At 41.4% G+C, this 24,194-nt stretch overlaps 1 protein-coding gene across 3 annotated transcripts in view; it reads left to right on the forward strand.

Annotated features, from left to right (window-relative positions):
- Positions 1-614: 614 nt before the first annotated feature.
- LOC141107966 (uncharacterized) overlaps positions 615-24,194 on the forward strand; it is a 49,950-nt gene continuing 26,370 nt past the window's right edge. For all 3 annotated transcript variants that reach the window (XM_073599071.1, XM_073599072.1, XM_073599073.1), the window contains exons 1-4: positions 615-687; positions 17,018-17,128; positions 19,590-19,649; positions 20,675-20,822. In XM_073599071.1, the coding sequence (XP_073455172.1) occupies positions 17,051-17,128; positions 19,590-19,649; positions 20,675-20,822 (286 nt within the window). In that variant the 5' untranslated portion in view covers positions 615-687; positions 17,018-17,050. The remainder of the gene's footprint in view (positions 688-17,017; positions 17,129-19,589; positions 19,650-20,674; positions 20,823-24,194) is intronic.

The raw sequence follows: 24,194 nt of genomic DNA on the forward strand, positions 1-24,194 counted from the left end.
CACTGAAAGTGTAGTCGCTGTAAATCTGAGGGGTAGATCTGAAATATGGGGAAGCTCTGCTGATTTTATCATCCAATCATGTGCAAGCCAAAAAGCTGTTTTTCATTTTCCTTGCATGTCCCCCTCAGATCTACAGGGATTGCACTTCCAAGTGCACTTTCAGTGTAGTTTCAAGTGCACTTTGCACTTGTAGTTTGCACTTGTAGTGCAAAGTGGATTTGCCTTTCGTAAATAACCCCCATTATGCCAAATAGATGGTTGTTCGTTTTGATTTTTTTGATCGAATCGCGCAATGATCGCATAATAGCATTGAGGCATGTATTTCCATCATTACACGTAGTCTTTCATTTCCTTACCTGCCAAATATTCTGCTTACATGCTATATGACAAAGAAAATTAAATGCATGTTTATTCTTTATAGCAAAATAATATAAAAGACCTATCCAGTACAATAAATGGCTACAGAGTCATCAGCATGTGAAGTTACAAAGGATGCCTGATTCTGCTCCAAGCCATGATTGGTCCCCTCCTTGCTAAGAGACACACTGTTCAGGGGATACTGGGAATTGCAGTCCGGTTGGTGCATCTCTGACCTAGCTACAGGAGCCTAGACTACTACACATCCCAGAATCCCAGGGAACATTGCACACAACATCACTTCCTTTTAAAACCCTATTTGACTGCAAGGTATGGGCTGAACTGCTTTGTTAGAAGAGCCTTATGTACTGTATAGTTTATGTATTTGTATGTGTGCTCCTACAAAGTAATGCATCAAATATTGTGCTTAGACATCTGATGTTCCAAATATTGCTCACTAGTACTTTTCAGGGACAATCTAGCAGCTTTCATTCCTGCATGCACTGCATCATGCTACCTAGAAGTTTTTTTTATTCCATTCTTTAATATTCTTGTCATAGCCATAACCTTTATTAGAACCTTGAATGAATTTAACGTAATGAATACGTCATTTTAATTAAATTGCCAAAAATAAAAGGAGAAATTTGTGTTTCTGTAAATCTTTAGCGAGCATACAGGGTGTTTAAATTGTATTTTGTGTTCTTTTTAACATGTTGAGTTATCCAGTACTGTGTTTTACTGTGTTTTATGTTGTGCATTTGTAGTGTTGCGAAAATGTTTTTTTTTTTTTTTTTTTTGCGATACATAGATATTTTTATATTACAGGACAATTAAAATAATAAAATACAGATAGATTGCTTTAAAGCACATGTTGCGCATTTGTAATTGCCCCTCACTGTAATATAATTGTTTTTTTTTTACACCAAATATATGTATTTTCAACATGTTACAGGTGATATGAAGAAGCCTAAAAAAAAAAAAAATTTTAATACATGTAATTATCATATAATCATAACCAGAATGTACCAGGATATCTAGCGCAGTGTTATTTTATCATTCCAGCCACGCACACATTTGTATCATTATTTTTATACTTTCTCATAATTCTTATTTCCAATACGTACGTAATATTTTTTATTATAAAGAAATTATTCTTTCAATGGGAAGGGGGAGGGAGTTGAAATGGGGGCAAGACGTAAAAAGTATGTATTTTTTGTTTATAGTTTATAAGTCATCAACCTCAATTCAGACACAATATATTTTATATATATATATATATATATATATATATATATATATATATATATATATATATATATATTTTTTTTTTTTTTTTTTTCTTAACTTGATCTTAAAGATTATTTTTTTCCTTCCTTTTAAAGATGTTATACTTACCTGCCCTGTGCAATGATCATGCACAGAGCGATCCCTTACCTCCTCTTTGGGATTTACCTCACCCATGCTGTCTTCTCCCTCTTCCAAGTCCCCCCTCAGCAAGCCTGAGCCTGCATGCGTTCCTAAGCCAGGCTGTGTGCATACATAGATACACACAGCATAGGCAAACCACGTCCTCGTCCCCTCCTCAAAGGAGTTTCACTGACAGCAACAGGATCCTATAGCTCCTGCTGATGCCTGTGAGACCAGAAAGAGAGGAGAGCAGGGCTGCAGCCAGTACAACGCTGAAGCAGTGAGAGGTATCAGGTGGGTGTTTCTTTTTTTTGGGGGGGGGGGGGGGGCAGTTAGTTGTGTATTTTTGACCTTAATGCAGGGAATGCATTGAAGTGCAAAAGCGTTTAGAACCACTTTAAATGTCATTTGGCCCAGAAATCTATAAATGTAATATATTTGGAATTAAAGTGTATGTTAACCCAACTTTTATTTGTTCTTTTCTGGTCCGGTAAACATACCATTGTATGATTTTGTTTTGTAAGTGCAAATAAAAAAAACAAAAAAAAAACATGTTGATCGTATTACAAATTCAGAGCTTCCCTATGTTCTGTGCTCACTGCCTGTGTTATCTCAAATATGTTGTTATCTTGAGACAACAAGGGATTTGGTACCCATGCTTTTGGAGCTAAAGACAGTGGCAGTGTTTGAGTGGATTATCAAAAGAAAACTGGGCAGGGCTGACACCACCAATCCACAAATGCTGTGTGTTGTCAGCCCACAATAGGAAATGAAGAGCTGAGTGCGTTTTTGGCAGATCTTGTTTTTTTCTGTATTTGCAGGGTCTTTAAAAAGATAAAATGTGAAGAAATGTTCATGTATTGCAGAGATGTACTGCATCAGTGGATATAAAAACAGTGGAGATAAAAAGTCTACACACCCCTGTTAAAATGTCAGGTTTCTGTGATGTAAAAAAAATGAGACAAAGATAAATCATTTCAGAACTTTTTTCCACCTTTAATGTGATCTATAAACTGTACAACTCGATTGAAAAACAAACTTAAATCTTTTGGGGGGGGGGGGGGAGTAAAAATAAAATAATGTGGTTGCATAAGTGTGCACACTCTCTTATAACTGGAGATGTTGCGGTGTTTAGAATTAAGCAATCCCATTCAAACTCATGTTAAATAGGAGTCAGTACACACCTGCCATCATTTAAAGTGCCTCTGATTAACCCCAAATAAAGTTCAGCTGTTCTAGTAGGTCTTTCCTGACATTTTCTTAGTCGCATCCTACAGCAAAAGCCGTGGTCCGCAAAGAGCTTCCAAAGCATCAGAGGGATCTCATTGTTAAAAGGTATCAGTCAGGAGAAGGGTACTAAAGAATTTCCAAGGCATTAGATATACCATGGAACACAATGAAGACAGTCATAAAGTGGAGAAAATATGGCACAACAGAGACATTACCAAGAACTGGACGTCCCTCCAAAATTGATGAAAAGACGAGAAGAAAACAATCTCCCATGTTCTTCATATGTCTGGGCTATGGGGCAGAGTGGCAAGACGGAAGCGTTTTCTTACGAAGAAAAACATCCAAGCCTGACTAAATTTTGCAAAAACACATCTGAAGTCTCCCAAAAACATGTGGGAAAATGTGTTAAGGTCTGATGAAACCACGGTTGAACTTTTTGGTCATAATTCCAAATGTTTGGCGCAAAAACAACACTGCACATCACCAAAAGAACACCATACCCACAGTGAAGCATGGTGGTGGCAGCATCATGCTTTGGGACTGTTTTTCTTCAGCTGGATCAGGGGCCTTAGTCAAGGTAGAGGGAATTATGAACAGTTCCAAATACCAGTCAATATTGGCACAAAACCTTCAGGCTTCTGCTAGAAAGCTGAACATGAAGAGGAACTTCATCTTTCAGCATGACAACGAACTGACTGAAGTATACATCCAAATCAACATAGGAATGTTCTTCGTCAGAAGAAGATTAATGTTTTGAAATGGCCCAGCCCAGACCTGAATCCGATTGAGAATCTGTGGGGTGATCCAGACATCCCAACCTGCAAAAACTCATTTCAGGGATGTGGGCGTGGCTTAAACCATGCTACATATTGGGCGTGGCTTAAATGGGTGTGGTTTAATAGAGCCTGAGATGACTTACATAGTGCAGAATGTAGTAATGTTAAATAGAGAATATACAGTGCGGAGTGTATGGCAGTGGGTAGTATGTGCATGTGTGGAGTGTACAGCGGTGAGTAGTATGTGCAGGATGGTGTCAGTAAGGCAGTGGATGGTGTCAGTAGTTCTTTATTTTTATTAATATTTTTTTACAATTGTATTTTTTCAATTATTTTACAATTTACTTCTTTATTTTTTGTTTTTCACAATGATTGAGGTGGGGTAGTAGACGGTGTCAGTAGTTTTTTTTTTTTTTATTTTCTCTATTTTTTTTACAATTTTGTTGTTCATTATTTTCTTTAAAAAAATGTTTTAAATATTTTTTTCACAGTGCTTCTGGGGAAGGGGTGGAGAGTATGTGGCGGTGATGGTGGCAGTAGGGCAGTGGATGTTGTTTTTTTACAATTTAATCTTTTATTTTTTTGTTCACAATGCTTTTTGGGGGGAGGGGGTTGGGGCAGTGGACAGTGTTGGTAGGGCAGGGGGGTGGTGTCAGTAGTTTTTTTATTTTATATATTTTTTTATAATTTAATTTTTTTCTAATATTTGTTTACAATTTAATTTATTATAAAGATTTTTTTTTTTTTTTTAAATCAACCCTGTTGGGAGAGGGGCTTTGGTGAGATATCAGGTGTCTAAAGACCCCTGACATCTCCTCTTTGAGACAGGGAAAGGAACTGAGGACACAGATGCCCCAGTCCCTTTTTCAGCATTGAAGATGAATGGACAGAAGACAGTGGCTCCTGTCCATTCATAAACTGAGCAGAGTAACACACAGGTTACACTGCTCAGTAATCACAGGACACAGAAGCGATCTCACTCACTGTGTCCAATTCAGAAAAGAAAGGGGTCGGTAAATGACTGGTCCCTTCCTCCGCTCTCCATCCTGACAGATCCCCACAGCTGGCGGGAGAGGAGAGGAGGGAAGCCGGCTGTGGGGGGAGGAGGGGGGGCAAAGGAGGAGGACAGGGACCCAGAGAAGAAAGGGGGGAGAAGGACACGGAGGGGAGCTGAAGAAGAACGGGGGGAGAAGGACACGGAGGGGAGCTGGAGAAGAACGGGGGGAGAAGGACACGGAGGGGGGCTGGAGGCGGAGGATACAGGGAGCATGTTGGGGATGATCGGTGCAGCAGGAATGACAGCTGTGAACACCGATCTCCCTGTATAGCTTTTTAGCTGACACCCGCGGGAGGGAGAGAAGGAGAAGCGACTGTCAGCTATACAGGGAGATCGGTGTTCACAGCTGTCTCTCCTGCTACACCGATCATCCTGACTGTGAACCAGGGGACCATCTACACACCCCTGTTAAAATGTCAGGTTTCTGTGATGTAAAAAATGAGACAAAGATAAATAATTTCAGAACTTTTTCCACCTTTAATGTGACCTAGAAGCTGGGATATTGGGCAGCACTTGCGGGTGTCCGGGAGCCGCCCCTGAAATGCGGGAGGCCCCCGCACCTCGCGGGAGACTTGGGATGTCTGGGTGATCTGAAGAGGACTGTGCACAGGAGATGCCTTCGCAATCTGACAGATTTTGAGTGTTCAGATGTTCAAGTCCAGTTCAAGTCCAGATGTGCCATGCTGATAGACTCATACCCAAAAAGACTGAGTGCTGTAATAAAATCAAAAGGTGCTTCAACAAAGTATTAGTTTAACCACTTGCCGACCATCCGCCGTCATTATACTGCGGCAGGTCGGCATGATCCCGCGAGCCATCTCAGCTATACGTCAGCTCTTTTAAGCGGGATAGCAGGCGCACGCGTGCCACCGCACTGCGGGGGTGCCGATGCTCGTGACCGGCAGTTGCGAGCGATCGCGGGCACGAGAGGCAGAAGAGGTACATGTGTGTGTGTAAACACACAAATCCCTGTTCTGTTCTGAGAAGAGATGCAGATTGTGAGTTCCTAATAGCTAGAAACCATGATCTGTCATCTCCTATAGTCAGTCCCCCTCTCCCTACAGTTAGAACACACAGTCTGGGAACACAGTTAACTCCTTGATCGCCCCCTAGTGTTTAACCCTTCCCTGTCAGTGACATTTATACAGTAATCAGTACATTTTTATAGCACTGATCGCTGTATAATTGTCAATCGTCTCAAAAATGTGTCAAATGTGTCCGCCATAATGTTGCAGTGATGATAAAAATCGCCGCCATTACTAGTAAAAAAAAATAAAATAATAAAAATGCCATAAATCTATCCGCTATTTTGTAGAAGCTATACCTTTTGCGCAGACCAATCAATATACGCTTATTGCAATTTTTATTACCAAAAATATGTAGAGGAATACATATTGGCCTAAACTGAGAAAAAAATTGCTTTTTTTAAAAAACAAATTGGGGATATTTATTATAACAAAAAGTACAAAATATTGTGTTTTTTTCAAAATTGTCACTCTTTTTTTGTTTATAGCGCAAAAAATAAAAACCGCAGAGATGATCAAATACCACCAAAAGAAAGCTCTATTTGTGGGGGGAAAAAAAGGACATCAATTTTGTTAAGGTACAACATCGCACGACCGCGCAATTGTCAGCTAAAGTGACGCAGGGCCGTATCGCAAAAAGTGCTGTGGTCATTGAGCAGCAAAATCTTCCGGGGCTGAAGTGGTTAGGGGTGTGCACACTTATGCAACCATATTATTTTAGTTTTTTTTAATTTTTACTTCCCTCCACCTAAAAGATTTCAGTTTGTTTTTCAATTGAGTTCTACAATTTATAGGTCACATTAAAGGTGGAAAAAGTTCTGAAATGATTTAGCTTTGTCTCATTTTTTACAGAAACCTGACATTTTAACAGGGGTGTGTAGACTTTTTATATCCACTGTATGTACATTCTCGGATGCTAGGAGGTTCATTTTGTTTCTAGTATCTCAGGATAAGCTTAGCAGCTGCCAGGAAATAAGTAGTTAGATTATATTAGGCTGGAATGGGAATGTAAATTCATACAAAAATTCAAAACGCTGGACTGTGATTGAAATAGTGACAGGAATGTTATGTACGACTATAAGGGTCCTTTCACACAGGCTTTCTGGTCAGGTTCGCCTGTCAATGTTTCTGATTGGACCCTCCAGTCTCCCCTATGGAGTGGAAGAGGTCAGTGGACACATGTCCTCCGACACCTGCTGCCATTCGATCCGATCCTGCCCACAAAATCCAGACGGATGGCGGTACTATTTTCCACCTGTCTGGCAGATTGGATAGAATCGCATGAAAACGGGCAGGTGGTCTGTTTCCACCCGATTTCCCCATAGAGAAGAGCAGGACTGTGTCTGTGCCTGCTCAGCACAGCAGAGCGGACAGGACCTGTCATCTGCCTGCTCAGCGGGGATCAGCGGAGCGATCCCCAGCTGAGCAAGCGGAATCTGCAAGATGGAGGTGCCCCTGTAAAAGGGGCCTGAATGTACATTTCTGACCTCTGACAGTAAAGACTAAGGACATTGCAAAAGGTCTTTCGGTTTTACTGAAGTGTGCCTGGAGTTCTTACCCCAATAAGACTCTTATATTGACACTGAACTGGTTAAAAAAAAAATCTATTCACGTTAGAGCTGCACGATTCTGGATAAAATGAGAATCACTATTTTTTTGCTTAGAATAAAGATCACGATTCTCGTGGCGTAACATCATCTTTCACATTATACAAAAAAAAAAAATTGAGCTAACTTTACTGTTTATTATTATTTATTTATTTTATTAATTGAAGTTTATTTTTTCTAGGGCTGCAGCTAACGATTATTTTCATAATTGATTAGTTGGCCGATTATTGTTTCGATTAATCGGATAATAACCTTAAAAAAAATGTGGTGTATAATTTAGTTATTATGTAAACTTTAAATTAAAAGGCAATTTATCCTTAAATATCTCTATGCAGTGGTAACCATAAATAACCAACTATATGGTTAGGGAGCAAAATCTCTAATCCACTCTGAGAATAATGTCGTGTACACACGAGCGGACTTTCGACAGACTGAACTCCGAAGGACTTTTTGACGGACTTTCGGTGGAGTTCTGATGCAATGGACTTACACACGATCACACCAAAGTCGGACTGATTCGAACGTGATGACGTACGACCGGACTAGAATGAGGAAGTTCATAGCCAGTAGCCAATAGCTGCCCTTGTGTCGTTGTTCGTCCGTCGGACTAGTATACAGACGAATGGGGTTTTTCCGACCGGACTCGAGTCCGTCGGAAAGATTTGAAACATGTTCTATTTCTAAAGTCGACAGCAAAGGTCTGATGAAGCCCACACACGATCGAATTCTCCGGTCGGATTCGTTCCGTCGGACCTTTGCTGTCGAAAAGTCCGGTCGTGTGTACACAGCATTACAGACAGAAGAGATATATTGTATATTAGAGGTCGACCGATATGGGTTTTTCTCTGGCCGATGCCGATATTTAGAAATCGCGATGGCCGATATATGATGCCGATTTTTTTGGGCCGATATATTAGGCGATTTTTTTTTTTTTCCCTTCATCTCATAAAATCTAACAGTTAGACCCCTTTCACACTGGGGCGTTTTTCAGGCGCTTTTGGGCTAAAAATAGCGCCTGTAAAGTGCCTGTAAAACGTCTCCACTGCAGTCTCAGTGTGAAAGCTCGAGTGCTTTCACACTGAGGCGATGCGCTGGCAGGATGTTAAAAAAAAGTCCTGCAAGCAGCATCTTTGGAGCGGTGTATACCCCTCCTCCACCAATCCTGCCCATTGAAATGAATGTGCACTGCTGCCGAAGCACCTGCAAAGCGTTTCGGCAGCAGCGCTTCATGGGTGCATTTAACCCCTTCCTCGGCCGCTAGCTGGGTTATAAGCGCCACGCTAGCAGCCGAATAGCGCCGCTAAAATGATGGTAAAGCGCCGCTAAAACTAACAGCGTTTTACCGTCAACGCATGCCCGCTGCAGTGTGATAGCAACCTTAAGTAATAAGTGATACAGAAATTTTTTTACATTTAAACATTTATTAAACAAAACAAACCTCCAATCAGTTCACTTGTATGTATAATTTAGATAAAAAAAAATAACTATATCTTAAATATTAAATACACAAAAACAGGTAATCAAAACTTTTGGACGAAAAAAAATGGGCTAACTTTACTGCTTATTTTTTTTTTTTTTTTATTTCATTAGTGTATTTTTTTTTTTTTTTTAATGTGTTTGAAAGACCGCTGCGCAAATACCGTGTGACATAAAATATTGCAACAACCGCTATTTTATTCCCTAGGGTCTCTGCTAAAAAAAATATACATATAATGTTTGGGGGTTCTAAGTGATTTTCTATCAGAAAATACAGGATTTTTACTTGTAAGCAACAAATGTCAGAAAAGATTTATTCTTTAAATATTTAAACTGAGAGCTTCTACACAAGGAGTTCAGCTCATTGATAAAAGAACCTGAAGAGATACAATGTATCTTCTAATCAGACTTGGCAGGCTGCCCAGGGAGGAGAGAAGTCTTTTCACAGATAACTGAAGGCAACTTGCATTGACTTCTATTACAGAAGTCATTTGCAAGTTATAATCGGCTTTTTTTATCAGCACAATCGGCTGATGCCGATTAAGTAAAAAAAGCTAAATATCGGCCGATCTATCAGCCGGCTGATCTATCAGCCGGCCGATATATCGGTCGACCTCTATTGTATATACTATTAGAGGTGAAATTTGGTAAATATCTTCAGACTCAGAGATCAAATTTTTTATTTAAAGAGAAAAAAAAATCAAGACTGTTTTGCAGATTTTCAGAGAGAACATAATATACCGTATATACTCGAGTATAAGCCGAGTTTTTCAGCACCTTTTTTTGTGCTGAAAAAGCCCCCCTCGGCTTATACCCGCGTCTCCCTTCCTCACTGTGCCCATCTGCAGCCTCATGCACCTGATCTCCCGGCGCTGTGACATGTAGTCTAGTCGGCGGCCGTCCAGTGTAACAAAGCCCCGCCTTCTCCTCGTCCTTGTCCGTGATAGGCGGAACACTGACTCACTGCTGGGAAACTGAATCAGTGTTCCGTCACAGACGAGGAGGAGGCGGGGCTTTGTTACACTGGACGGCTGCCATTAAAAAAAGAAAACAAATAAAATTAGACATGCTATCTGCCAATAGAACTTAACCAAAAAGTGCATTCTATGTATCCGAAAATATAACAAATCATTATTCAACCAAAAAAAAAAAAAAAATTAGTAAGTGGGGAAGGGGTGAAAATCCCCTTGTTGGGGGTCTTGGGGCTGGTATTGCCATTGATCGCCATGCTGCTGTGGTGGGTGGGGTGGCTGAGGTGGGTGTGTTGGCTGCGGAGGTTGTGTATGTGGACCCACAAAATCACACAGGTGGGTGGTGGTATAGATATTGCCCGTCGCCCCCCTGTTGAGGAGCTGCAGGACGAGCTCCTCGCACCTTCTCCTCTGGTCACCGGCCACCCCCCTTAACCTATTGGCTGTCACCACGCCAAATCCCTCGCACTCATCTGGGTCAGTACAGATGGCAGTAGTGGCCTGGCTGAGAAAGGAAGCTATGGCCTCGTCCAGATTTCTGCACTTCCTGGCCCTTTTAGCAGGAGGGCGTAGGGGAGGGATCTGGGACTCCGTCTGGCTGCTGGCCACGGGCTCCTCCGGACTGACACTTTCCTGTGTATAAAAATGAAACTTAATTTGATTTTTTTTTTAGGGTTTGGTCATCAATCACACACAATTTTGATCTCCTCACTGTTGCAAATTGAATGTGGACAGATAGGTAAACGTAAGGTCCTGGAGACTTCTCCCCGTTGCCAAGTACTGGACATTTCCAAAAAATCATCCGGATTATTCTCCTGGAGCTCCCACAGCAAAGGCATATGACATAAGTGGTCACGATTAAAGCGAGTTCCACACAAAAATGGAACTTCCGCTTTTTGGAACCCTTCCCCCCTCCGGTGTCACATTTGGCACCTTTCAGGGGGGAGGGGGGGTGCAGATACCTGTCTAAGACAGGTATTTGCACCCACTTCCTGGCATAGACTCCCACAGGAGTCTACGCCTCTTCCCGTCCCTCCGCACTGTCTCCTGGGAAACACACAGGTCCCAGGAGAAAGCGGGGACCAGTTACGACGCACAGCGCGTCTCGCGCATGCGCAGTAGGGAACCGGGAAGTGAAGCTGCAATGCTTCGCTTCCTGATTCCCTCAACTGGGATGGCGGCGGCAGCTGCCCAGAGTCGAGCGAGTGATCCGCGGCGGCTGCCGACATCGCTGGACCTTGGGACAGGTAAGTGTACATTTATTAAAAGTCAGCAGCTGCAGTAATTGTTGCTGCTGGCTTTTAATATTTTTTTTTTTAGGTGGACTCCCGCTTTAAGCAACCAATTTTTGGTCCAAGAAATCCTCCTCCTCCTGTTCCTGGACTAGACTTGGGTCAAAGCAATAACTCCAAGGCCAATAATAGCACGTTCTCTCCTCTGATTCCACAACATGGCTGGTTGATGAACGGCCGTTCAGAAACGAACTGAAAAGCGTGAATCAACACTCACCTAACTTTTACTAACACGAAATTAGCAGAAGGAGCCCAAAGGGTGGCGCCTGACAACCAAACTTCTTTATCGGCTCGTAGAACGTCTGGTACGTCAATATGTTCGTGTTTGTTGGCCGACAATTGTGTACCATTTGTATGCAAGACAAGTTCCTGGCACACGCCCTTCGGACAAAAGTCTGATGCTTTGTCTGCAGAAAATTCGATTGTGTGTACGAGGCTTAAGGCTGTGTTCACACGGGGTTGATCCGTTGGATTGACTCTGCTAGCTCAGCAGGGGATTGCTCTGTTGATCCCCGCTGAGCAGGCAGATGACAGGTCCATTTCTGCTCACTGTGCAGGGATGAACCTGTCAAAGCCCTGCTGTTCTCTATGTCCGTTTTCATCCGATCTGATCCGCTGAACGGATGGCGAACGTATCACCATCCGTCTGTTTTGAGCGGATTTCGTGGGATCGGATGGCAGGAGGGTGTCAGCGGACACATAGAAGTCAATGGGTGGCATGCTCGTGTCTGCCTGAAAAACAAACAGGCAGATCCGAGCGGGCCGATTGTGTGAAAGGGGCCACAAAGAACTAAAAGATACATTGTATCTCTTCTCTATTTCTCAGTGCTGAGAAATGTTGACAAACATTTGTCGGCTTTTTTTTTTTTTTTTTGATAGCTCGGCTCTGCACTGTTTACATAGCTGATTAGGTTCGGGAGGGGGGTTGAATCCAGATCAGGATTTTTTAACGATTAATCATGCAGCTCTAATTCACGGATGTATTCCTTATTCAAAAAGTCCCTTCTTTTGCTCTCAGCCTCCTCCAAATCTACAGATTATTATTTTTTTTTGTTGCTGTGATCTGACCTCCTGTTGGAGGATGGTTTGTTATCCATGGTTCCACTGTATGTAGGAATGTAGCCACCCTCTCTTGTTCATGCCTGAGATGGACTAGAGACTATGGACTATGGGATTTGTAGTGTGCATAGGGCAGTGCACATGACCACAAATGAGGAGGAAAAGGAGAGGCCTGGGAGCACATGGAGGTTATTACAAGGAGGTACAAAAACACATTAAGAAATTATTTCACGAAAAAAAAAATGATCACATGGCTATTAAAGTGGAGGTCCAGCCTGTATTAAAAAAAAAATTAAAAGCCAGCAGCTGCAAATACTGTAGCTGCTGACTTTTAATATAAGGACACTTACCTGTCCAGGTATCCCGTGATTTCGGCACCCCTAGCCAATTCGTTCATCATCTTTGGGTGCAGGCGCCGGCATCCTTACTAAGGGAAACAGGAAATGAAGCCATGTGGCTTCACAGACTGTTTCCTACTGAGCATGTGCGAATTGCCCTGTACTCTCTGAATGGTCCTGCTGTCTTCTGGGAAATGTGTGTTTCCCAGAAGTCAGCAGGGAGAAGGAGGAGGGGCTGGAAATTCTATGAATCGCCGGGAGCGAAGTGCGCCGATCTTACCTTGAAGTGGGAGTGGGTACCTGGTTTTGACAGGTATCCGCTCCCTCCCAAAAAGTGGCAAATATAGCAGTGGAGGGGGGCGAATAAGCAGAGCTTCCACTTTTGGGTGGAGCTCCGCTTTAAGTAGTGGATGTGTATGGATTTTTTTTTTTTGGAGACTAAGGATATTGTTTAGTGTCAATTTCAGTTTTGATTATTATAAATATATCTTAAATATTTACAATAGCCATTACTATTGAAGTATGTCGGGGAAAAATAGTTGTATTATATTAGTGGTTGTATTTCATTGCTTGTCTGGTATAAGATCATTTCCAAAGGACTTTGAAGTGAGGAGTGTGCCTTGACTTTTTATCCCCAGGTCAGTTACCCCAATCACACTCCTAAGTTCTGATCTTTCTTCATAGCCTGACTGTTAAGCCGTTACTCTGCATGAGTGTCAAGAAATTAGTTGTATTTGTAAAAAAAGTCATGTTTTATTGCTCCTCCTTGTAGCTCTGTGTATAAATATCTGGGTTTCAGAACCATTTTCCAGAATTGTACAAAGCCCGAAAAAGGCATCTAAGGGGTTCTTGAAAGCTTTTATCTTTACTGTGATACTAAACAATGTCCTTATTCTCTAAAAATAGTCCATACACATTCACAACTTAATGGCCCTGTAGTTTATTTTTTATGAAATCTTTACTGTTTTTTTTGCCTCCATGAGCTCCCAAACCTCTCCTTTTCCCCCTTCATTTCTGTTTGCTTCAAACAAGCAGTGCACTTTAGTTGGGGGTCATTTGTACTGCTCTGTACACACTACAAATCCCAAAGTCCATAGCCCATCTCGGGACCATGTAGAATGAACGTAGCCACCCTTAAACAGGAAGTCAGATGACAGCAACAACAAAAAAAATGGAATTAGGAGGAAGCTGAGAGCATAAGAAGGTTTTTGATTTAAGAAAACTAGAATAGAATTTTCTATTTTGAAACCAGAGTTTAGTGTCACTTTAATGACTTAAAGGGAACCCCAATTTCATGGGAAATAAATATAACAAATAAAAAAAAATATATAATATGGCATATACAATTGTTACTCAAGTTTTTTTGTAATTGGATGTTATTAAAAATTACCTTTCCAAACCAAAAACCGTCAGCCGTGACTAGACAACAGTTCAAACTTCTGCAGGTCACTACCGCTGCCAAACAAACTATAGTCATGGCATGGAAACCCCCTTACCTTAGCATTGCGGAAACTAAGAATAGAATTACTAGAGCCATGATCCATGCCAAGGTCGAAGCAATTCTGATCGATAAGGTCAAGAAATATGAAAATCTATGGAAATCCTGGGTAGAGCTCTACCTTCCAGCTGATTTTGATGCTTCCCTACTATCCCCCCGATTGTTCTCATTATTACAAGCCAGAACCCTCATTTCAGGGCTCCCCTTACTCCACCCTCCCTTCAGGATTGGCCTATCACCTCCCTTATCTCACTGACAAACTCTTTCCTCTTCCCCTCATACCCCCCTTTCTCTCTTCTAACCTCCGGACCTTTACTATTCTGTTCATAGTAGGGACCTACCCCACTAGTATAGGCTCGCTAGCTCATCTAAGTCTGCTTGGCCGCCATCTGCAACCACTCCTAAAAGCCACTGTCCCTCCACAGGGTGAAAAACCGCCTTCCCATCTTTATTGTTTCTAGCATGGAGCCCCCAATCTCTTCCCCTCCTACCCCCCTTTTTCCTTAGCACCACACTGGGTTTGCAGAGAACCCCAAACCACCGGAAGTTACACGGGGTTCCCATCACCTCTCTTATTTACCATCGTGCTATGTTGTTCACTTTTTCCTCACCGCAACTGTATGTTATAGGATGTTTTAAAGAGCTGCACGATTCTGGAAAAAATTAGAATCACAATTTTTTTGCTTAAAATAAAGATTTGGATTCTCTCACGATTCTCAGCGTAACATCATCTATTACATTATACAAACAAATTGGGCTAACTTTACTGTTTCGTTTTTTAAAATTCATTGAAGTGTATTTTTTTCAAAAAAATTGCGTTTGAAAGACTGCTGCACAAATACAGTGTGACATAAAATATTGCAACAACCGCCATTTTATTCTCTAGGGTCTGTGCTAAAAAAATATATATAATGTTTGGGGGTTCTAAGTAATTTTCTAGCAAAAAATACTGATTATTAAATGTAAGCAACAAGTGTCAGAAAAAGGCCTAGTCTTTAAGTGGTTAAACTGACCTCATTTACAGACCAAAGTTCATCCCTTTGATCTAAAAGAACCAAATTATACATTGTTTCTTTTTATCTCAGCACTGAGCAATGTTGTGATAAACTTTGCTGGCTTTTTTTTTCTTTGACAGCTGTAAGCAGAGAACGGCTCTGCACTTGTTACATTACATGAATCGTGGAAATGCCGGTGTTCTGACATATAGTGTCCTCCTATCAGATAGTGTCCGCCCCGTACTGCGCAGGCGCAGCGCCTGCGCAGTACGGAGCAGCAGGAGATGCCGAAAATGTCCGAAGTTGATCAGCTGACCATCAGCTGTACACGGCGCTCGGGCACCTGTTAGCGATGGCTGTGTAAGAGGGCCCCTCGCGGGCTCGCTTCGCTCGCCACGCTTCGGGCACGGCCTCGCTGCCCTCGGCAACTATTTATTCTAACTCTATGTCCACTTGGATAGTAGGGAATGATCCTGGACATAGGGTAAGAATAAATGCGCAGGCGCCGTGTACAGCTGACGATCAGCTGTTGAACTTCGGAGACTTTCGGCGTCTCGTTTGTCCTCCGTACTGCGCCTGCGCAGTACAGGGCGGACACTTCTGGATAGGGGACTGTATTCGACAAGACACCGGATTAAGATCATGAGGGGGGTTGAATCGAGATTGTGATTTCTTAACTATTAACTGTGCAGCTCTAATGTTTAATGATCCCTTTTTCAGCTTCACCTTTCAAGCCTGCATTCTATAAGGGCTGCGTTCCTATCTTCATATTGTGTTATTGTATGCTCTGTTTCACCATTTTTATTGTTGAGACTCTTCCCTTTTGTTCTTGGTCTTTGTAAACCAATTCTATTCTTCAATAAAATGTCTGAACAAGTAAAAATGACCTTTTCTTTTCAATCTGCAGCTCTGTAATTTTCTGTAACTTGCAATACAATATGGCTACCTGGAAGTGTTCTGTACACAGATAGTGTATGGAACGCCCCCCCCCCCCAAGAAACATCATTTCCTGCTTTGTGATTGGCTCACAGATTTTCCCAGAAGTCTGCAGTGAGATACAAGTCAGATTTTGGGCATCCCCTGAAACAAAATTTTTTTGTGTGACACTCCCAAAGGGAAATCATGTCTAATGCAGACCCTGTCACTTTCCCCATTAGAGCCCTGCAGGTGCAGCAGCTGATTGATAAGTACAAAACCACTCCCATACATAGTCACTAAGCACATGGACGCATGGACAAAAAAACAATTATTCCTTCAGAGCAACAAAACATAGGAATCTGCTAGAAAGTTTCCCAGAGGGGAATGTTTTTTTTCTCAATAAAAGAGGAGTTATGCCCTGTACACACGGTCGGACTTTGTTCGGACATTCCGACAACAAAATCCATGGATTTTTTCCGATGGATGTTGGCTCAAACTTGTCTTGCATACACACGGTCACACAAAGTTGTCGGAAAATTCGATCGTTTTAAACGCGGTGACGTAAAACATGTACATCGGGACTATAAACGGGGCAGTGGCCAATAGCTTTCATCTCTTTATTTATTCTGAGCATGTGTGGCACTTTGTGCATCGGATTTGTGTACACACGATCGGAATTTCCGACAACGGATTTTGTTGTCGGAAAATTTTATCTCCTGCTCTCAAACTTTGTGTGTCGGAAAATCCGATGGAAAATGTCCGATGGAGCCCACACACGGTCGGAATATCCGACAACACGCTCCGATCGGACATTTTCCATCGGAAAATCCGACCGTGTGTACGGGGCATAACTCTTTAAGGTAGCCAGGGAAGGGTATCACCTTAAAGCCAAACCTAATGCCTGAATTTACTGAATGCAATTTACTGAATGTCAGTAAAATGATTTGTGTGTGTGCCCTGTATCTGAGTGAAGGTCTGGCTTCACCTAACGCTCTCACATTTTTCGTTTAGAATTCTGTGCTTGCAGCATTTACTTACAGCAAAATGAAAAAGGAAAAGAGGCGCCTGACTGAGAGAATCCTGAACCATGCCCTGGGGATAATCTACTTGCTTACAGGAGAGGTAAATACATACAGCTCTCATCAAGGCCACCAAATATTTCCATGAATCATTGATAGAAATCAATAGTACTAATAGGAAAGAGAGATACAGTAGCTCACATAAGTGAGTACACCCTTCACATTTTTGTAAATATTTTATTATATCTTTTTATATGACAACACTGAGGAAATGACACTTTGCTACAATGTAAAGTACTGAGTGTACAGCTTGTATAACAGTGTAAATTTGCTGTCCCCTCAAAATAACTCAACACACAGACATTAATGTCTAAACCGCTGGCAACAAAAGTGAGTACACCCCTAAGTAAAAATGTCCAAATTGGACCCAATTAGTTATTTTCCCTCCCCGGTGTCATGTGACTTGATAGTGTTGCAAGGTCAAAGGTGTGAATGGGGAGCAGGTGTGTTAAATTAGGTGTTATCGCTCTCGCACTCTCATACTGGTCACTGGAAGTTCAACATGGCACCTCATGGCAAAGAACTCTCTGAGGATCTGAAAAAAAGAATTTTTGCTCTACATAAAGATGGCCTAGGCTATAAGAAGATTGCCAAGACCCTGAAACTGAGCTGCAGCACAGTGGCCAAGACCATACAGCAGTTTAACAGGACAGGTTCCACTCAGAACAGGTCTCGCCATGGTCGACCAAAGAAGTTGAGTGCACGTGCTCAGCGTCATATCCAGAGGTTGTCTTTGGGAAATAGACGTATGAGTGCTGCCAGCATTGCTGCAGAGGTTGAAGGGGTGGGGGGTCAGCCTGTCAGTGCTCAGACCATACGCCGCACACTGCATCAAATTGGTCTGTATGGCTGTCGTCCCAGAAGGAAATCTCTTCTAAAGATGATGCACATGAAAGCCTGCAAACAGTTTGCTGAAGACAAGCAAACTAAGGACATGGATTATTGGAACCATGTCCTGTGGTCTGATGAGACCAAGATAAACTTATTTGGTTTAGATGGTGTCAAGCGTGTGTGGCGGCAACCAGGTGAGGAGTACAAAGACAAGTGTGTCTTGCCTACAGTAAAGCATGGTGGTAGGAGAGTCATGGTCTGGGGCTGCATGAGTGCTGCCGACACTGGGGAGCTACAGTTCATTGAGGGAACCATGAATGCCAACATGTACTGTGACATGCTGAAGCAGAGCATGATCCCTTCCCTTCAGAGACTGAGCCGCAGGGCAGTATTCCAACATGATAACGACCCCAAACACACCTCCAAGACCACCACTGCCTTGCTAAAGAAGCTGAGGGTAAAGGTGATGGACTGGCCAAGCATGTCTTGAGACCTAAACCCCATTGAGCATCTGTGGGGCATCCTCAAACGGAAGGTGGAGGAGCGCAAAGTCTCTAACATCCACCAGCTCTGTGATGTCATCATGGAGGAGTGGAAGAGGACTCCAGTGGCAACCTGTGAAGCTCTGGTGAACTCCATGCCCAAGAGGGTTAAGGCAGTGCTGGAAAATAAATGGTGGCCAAACAAAATATTGACACTTTTGGCCCAATTTGGACATTTTCACTTAGGGGTGTACTCACTTTTGTTGTCAGCGGTTTAGACATTAATGGCTGTGTGTTCAGTTATTTTGAGGGGACAGCAAATGTACACTGTTATACAAGCTGTACACTCACTACTTTACATTGTAGCAAAGTGTCATTTCTTCAGTGTTGTCACATGAAAAGATATAATAAAATATTTACAAAAATGTGAGGGGTGTACTGACTTTTATGAGATACTGTATATGTGTGTAAATTAATATTTAAATACAGCACCATCAAAGCATTGCTTAGAATATTGAGACAATCAACAGAAAGGAAACTTAAACTAAACCAGCTTGGGACAAAAAAAAAAGGTGAAATAAAAAACAAAACAAAAAAAGGAAGACTCCATGGACCATTAGATCTTTTTCTGCAGTCACACTTCTATGTTTCTATGTTAGAGCTCCCTCTAGTGGTAATCTTAATTTCCCTATTTTTATAGGGAAGATATTTAATATTTTATTCAATGAAAAACATATACAAACAAATTCACACTGACTGACAGCCTTGTTTTTCCCCCAAACGAAAAAAACGGTATATTTGACTTTGTTACCTTAGGTAATGACCATATTATCACCCATGCAGCACTAGGGTCGTTGGTTCAAAGCCCTGAACACATTATTGTTCAATTTATTGTCACCCAAGGCAAAACCTTTATATATATATATATATATATATATATATATATATATATATATATATATATATATATATATATATATATATATATATATATATATATATATACTGTATATGTGTGCCACCCATTGCTGTGTTCTCCTGTTTGTACAAACTTTGATCTGCAAGCTTCATAGTGCAGGGAGCATGTTGGAAAATCTGTCAAATGAATTATGAAGCTTTCTTCATTTTATAATGTGCAACTAAGTAAAATGATTGGTAACATCTGGCAAAATATTGTTTGCTGTTCTTTAGGAATATGTCATAGTGAAGAAGAATTCTCCTCATAGTGCCACCCACCTGTTGTCTGGAGAGGTGAGTACTGCCAGAATATAAGATTTTATATGGTGCAGACATCACTTTGTCACTGTTCACTATAGGACAAGAGTAATGGCTTTGTCAATGGTAATGATTGTGAAGGTGTGTAATGCCACGTACACGCGATCGGAAATGCGGCCAGCAAAACTCCGATGAGAGCTTTTTGTTGGAAAATGCGACCGTGTGTATGCTCCATCGGTCTTTTGCTGGCGGAATTCCAGCCAGCAAAAGATTGTGAGCATGTTCTATTTTTCAGTGGGGAAAAGTTCCTATCCGAAAATGCGTTCGCCTGTATGCAATTTGGACACGCAAAAAATCACGCATGCTCGGAAACAATTTGACGCATGCTCGGAAGCATTGAACTTCATTCGCTCATTGTAGTGTTGTACGTCTCTGCGTTCTTGATGGTCGAAAGTTTCAGAGAACTTTTGTGTGACCGTGTGTATGCAAGGAAAGCTTGAGCGGAAATTCCATGGGAAAAAACATCCAAGTTTTCTCTGACGGAATTTCTGATCATGTGTATGGGGCATTAGACTCCTTACCACAACTCTTTAGGGTTGAAGCATTTTATATAGTTGAAGTTAGAAAGGGGTCCTTTATTTCTACAATTTGAGAGTTCCTTATCTTTTCTCTTTAAGACCAGTAGAGGATAGGGTATTGGGGATTCTTAATCTAGATCTCTGCTGTGAACATGTGGCAGTCACTACCAACTTTGGTTTGATACCCATAACTTTGTTGATTTGCTTTTGGGGGAAAAATAGGTCCACCAACTGTCAATTTAGTGTTGGTGTCAGTTTGTATCTATGACATTACATTTTTCCATTTTGAAATGGCCCATCACTTTTTGTACCAGTGACAGTGGTCCCCAGGACAAATAGGGAGGATAAATCTTCCCATCAGGGAGACATTACCATAAACTTCTGACAAATGCTCTAATCCTCCCCTGCTTAGAGAAAAAGTTTTGGGTAGAGATGCAATGGTCAAGGATCCTTTTTAAGAGACTTTCATTTTTTGTATTTCAGGTGCCTATAAAATGTGGGGATGTCTCAATCTATTTTTCCATGGATGAGTGGGACTTTATAGAGGAACATAAACAACTTTACCATGAGGTTACACTGCAGAACCCAAAGACAGTTCATCCTTCTGAAATCCTAGCAACTATCAGCCAAGGTGGGTTAGGCCCCTTTCACACATGCGAACCGTTCGTTTTGTCAGTTCAAAGAAAAAACGGATGAAGTTTACATCCATTTTTCATTCGTTTTTTAAGATTTTTTTACAAATTTGTCTGTTTACATCCGGTTTTTATCTGATCTGTTTTTTCTTAAAATGAGAAGAAAAATAGGACTTTGATCTGTTTCAAAAACTGGATGTCGATGGAAGCGGATGTAAACAGATGTAAATGAATGATCATCCGTTTACATCAGTTTTTTCTATAGAGATGCATTGATGTCCGTTTTTATCCATCATTGGATGGATGAAAAACAGACAAACGGTCCGCATGTCTGAAAGGGGCCCTGAAGTCAAAGAAGGTTTAAGCCTCTTGCACACAGGTGTGGAATTTTACATAGGATCTTGCTGGCAGAAAACTGGCTGCAGAACCCTGTGTAAAAAGCGGTCCATAGTGCATCTCAGCTCATTCTGACATACAAGTGTATATGTCCATTTGAGTTAAGGTGCAAAATATTTGCAAAGTCATTCATACTGAATGGTGAGGTCATTCTGTGCCTGCTCCACCGCAGCTCCCCGCTTATTGTTTATGCTTCTATCTCTTCCCTGGTCCTGAATATTTAGAGGTGGCACCACACATGCCCGTGCCCATTTACTTAAAGTGTTTCTAAACCCACAACAGTCTGTATATGCAGTAAATCATGCTTGTTATACTCGCTGTTGAACCTAAGAGGTTAATCCTCTGCATTGTGTAAAAAGGCTGTTTGATCCTGTCTCCTCTGATCCTCCCCTTCTTCCACTGTCCCCAAACCATCTCCTGATAGAATAGAGCCTTGGGTGCACTCTGCACATGCTCAGTATTGCTAGAACTTTTTTTTTCCCTTGGGAGAGTGCATGTGATCAGCATAGGGCCAATCAGCATTGTCCAGAGGGTCAGGGGTCCTGCAGCCTCAAAGGACAATCAGGGGAGAATGACAACTCATTCAAGCTTTAACCAGACACTGACAGAAGTCACAAAACTGCTATATACTTCTGATGAGAAAAGGTATTTAGCAGTATTTAGCTGTGTACTGCGGGAGACCAGATATAGTGAATGCAGGGTCCTGGGTTTAGTAACACTTTAATGAGCATGTAATGGTATTTTATATGGGGACACTTGTAAATGTTTGTGCATGCGTATCACATGAAATACAGTCAAAATCAAACCATGAACGCCGATTGTTCTTGTTTGATTCACACAGACATAATGTGACTGTGTTCAGATCCATATAATACTGTAAAGATCTCAATGCAGTATGGATCTAAATGTAGCATATTATAAGCCCTAAATCAATTCACCAGTAGATTGATTTTTTCCTATTATGCTGCTCTGGGATGGGCATAGCTGAGGCAATGCAGGAAAAAGGCCCTTCTTTAGTTAAAAAAAGTGATCTTGAGTTTGTTTAAAGGGCCTCTTCATGCAGCGACCTGTGTTTTTTCTGCAGAAGAACAACGCAAACTACTGCTAAGGAATATAGTACACAGTTGTTTTCTATGTGCTCTGGTCCCACTAAAACTAAGCAGAAAGGTGTGGAGTGGTGAGGTGTGCAAAAATGCAGCATGTTTGCATTTTCTGCATCTCATCAGAGCTAACCTAAAGTCTCCACCTGTCCATCCATTTCTATGCACCATGTCTTAAAGTAGAACTACACTGAATCTGAGCACCACAAACCAAAAACACTTTTTCATTATTTTTTAATACTCACCCATCCATCTGCGTCTCTATGCTTTATTTTGTTGAGAAATCACTTTGATGTTTCATATAGCATTTATTTCCTGGAATCCATCTGCCCTTAGCTCAGGCTTGCAGACAGGAGGGTGTGCTTAGCTGAGAAAACCTCTCCTTCCCTTTCTGAAGACTCCTGAGATGTATGACATTATTTGCCTAGGCCTGGAAACCAGAAAGTAATTGAAGAAATTAAAAAAAAAAGAAAAAAAAGTGTAAAACAAGTAAATATAATGTACTTTCCTATCTGTTTACTAATGCTAGCATCATAAATATTAAAAACAGTCAATGTTGATTGTGAGAGTGAAGTTCTGCTTTAACCACTTGCCGACCACCTCACCTACATGTACGGCGGCAGCCTGACCTCTCTGCACTGGAACACGTATCTGATACGTGATTTGGTACTTCCGGGTAGCCCAAGCTGACCACAACACAAGCTGATCAACAGGTGCCGGTCAATGATTGACTGCAAGCACCTGCTGATCGGCTCCATCATTCAGGGAAAGAGAGCTCTGTGTAGTAAACAACACAGAGCTCCAAATAGTGACAGTAGATCTTGCTGTTTTTTTAATTCCCTGCAAAGTATGGGGAAAAAAAAGCAGCAAAATCGCTTAGTAAAAGCACCACATAACACACACTTTACACATAGTTAGGCACATATTTAACCCCTTGATCGCCTCAAGATGTTAACCCAGGGGTCTTCAAACTACGGCCCAGTTGTTCAAGAACTACAATTCCCATCATGCCTAGCCATGTCTGTGAATGTTAGAGTTTTACAATGCCTCATGGGATGTGTAGTTCCGCAACAGCTGGAGGGCCGTAGTTTGAGGATCCCTGTGTTAACCCCTTCCCAGCCATTGTCATTAGTACTGTCATTGTTTAGTATTAGCACGGATCACTGTATTAGTGCCACTATTGATGTCAGTGTCAGTTAGTGTACCCACCAGCCAGCGATAGCTATTGTCAGATTGCCCACTATACTATCACAGCCCCACTATAAGTTGCTGATTACCGCCATTACTAGTATAAAAAAAAAAATCCAAATTCCAGTATCTATACCAGTCGCTATAACTTTCACGCAAACCAATAATATACGTTTATTGGGATTTTTTTTTACCAAAGACATAAAGCAGAATACATTTTGGCCTAAATTCATGAAGAAATTAGATTTTTTACATTTTTAGTGGAAATTTTAAAAAAGTAAAAAAAAAAAATTGTCTTTTTTAAATTTATATAGCAAAAATTAAAAAAAAAACAGTGGTGATCAAATACCACCAAAAGAAAGCTCTATTTGTGTTAAAAAAAAATGACAAAAATGTCATTTGTGTATAGTGCTGCATGACCGCACAATTTTTAGCTAAAGTAGCAAAAAATGCTCTGGTCATGAAGGAGGTAAAATCTCCCAGAGGTCAAGTGGTTAAACATCCCTGCAGACCCAGATTCTCACTGCGGACCCTCAAACATCTGGTCTTGTAAAGAGTAAACTTTTGTTTTTTCCCTCAGTGACTGGATATGTCATGTGTACACAGGATGACATCATTTACATTTTAGTAAATACTGTAAGGCTCAGGTTCACCTAACTTCAATGGTTCGGGTACTTTGAAGTATAT

Source organism: Aquarana catesbeiana, linkage group LG09 (assembly GCF_042186555.1).
Source record: "Aquarana catesbeiana isolate 2022-GZ linkage group LG09, ASM4218655v1, whole genome shotgun sequence".
NCBI classification, from domain to species: domain Eukaryota; kingdom Metazoa; phylum Chordata; class Amphibia; order Anura; family Ranidae; genus Aquarana; species Aquarana catesbeiana.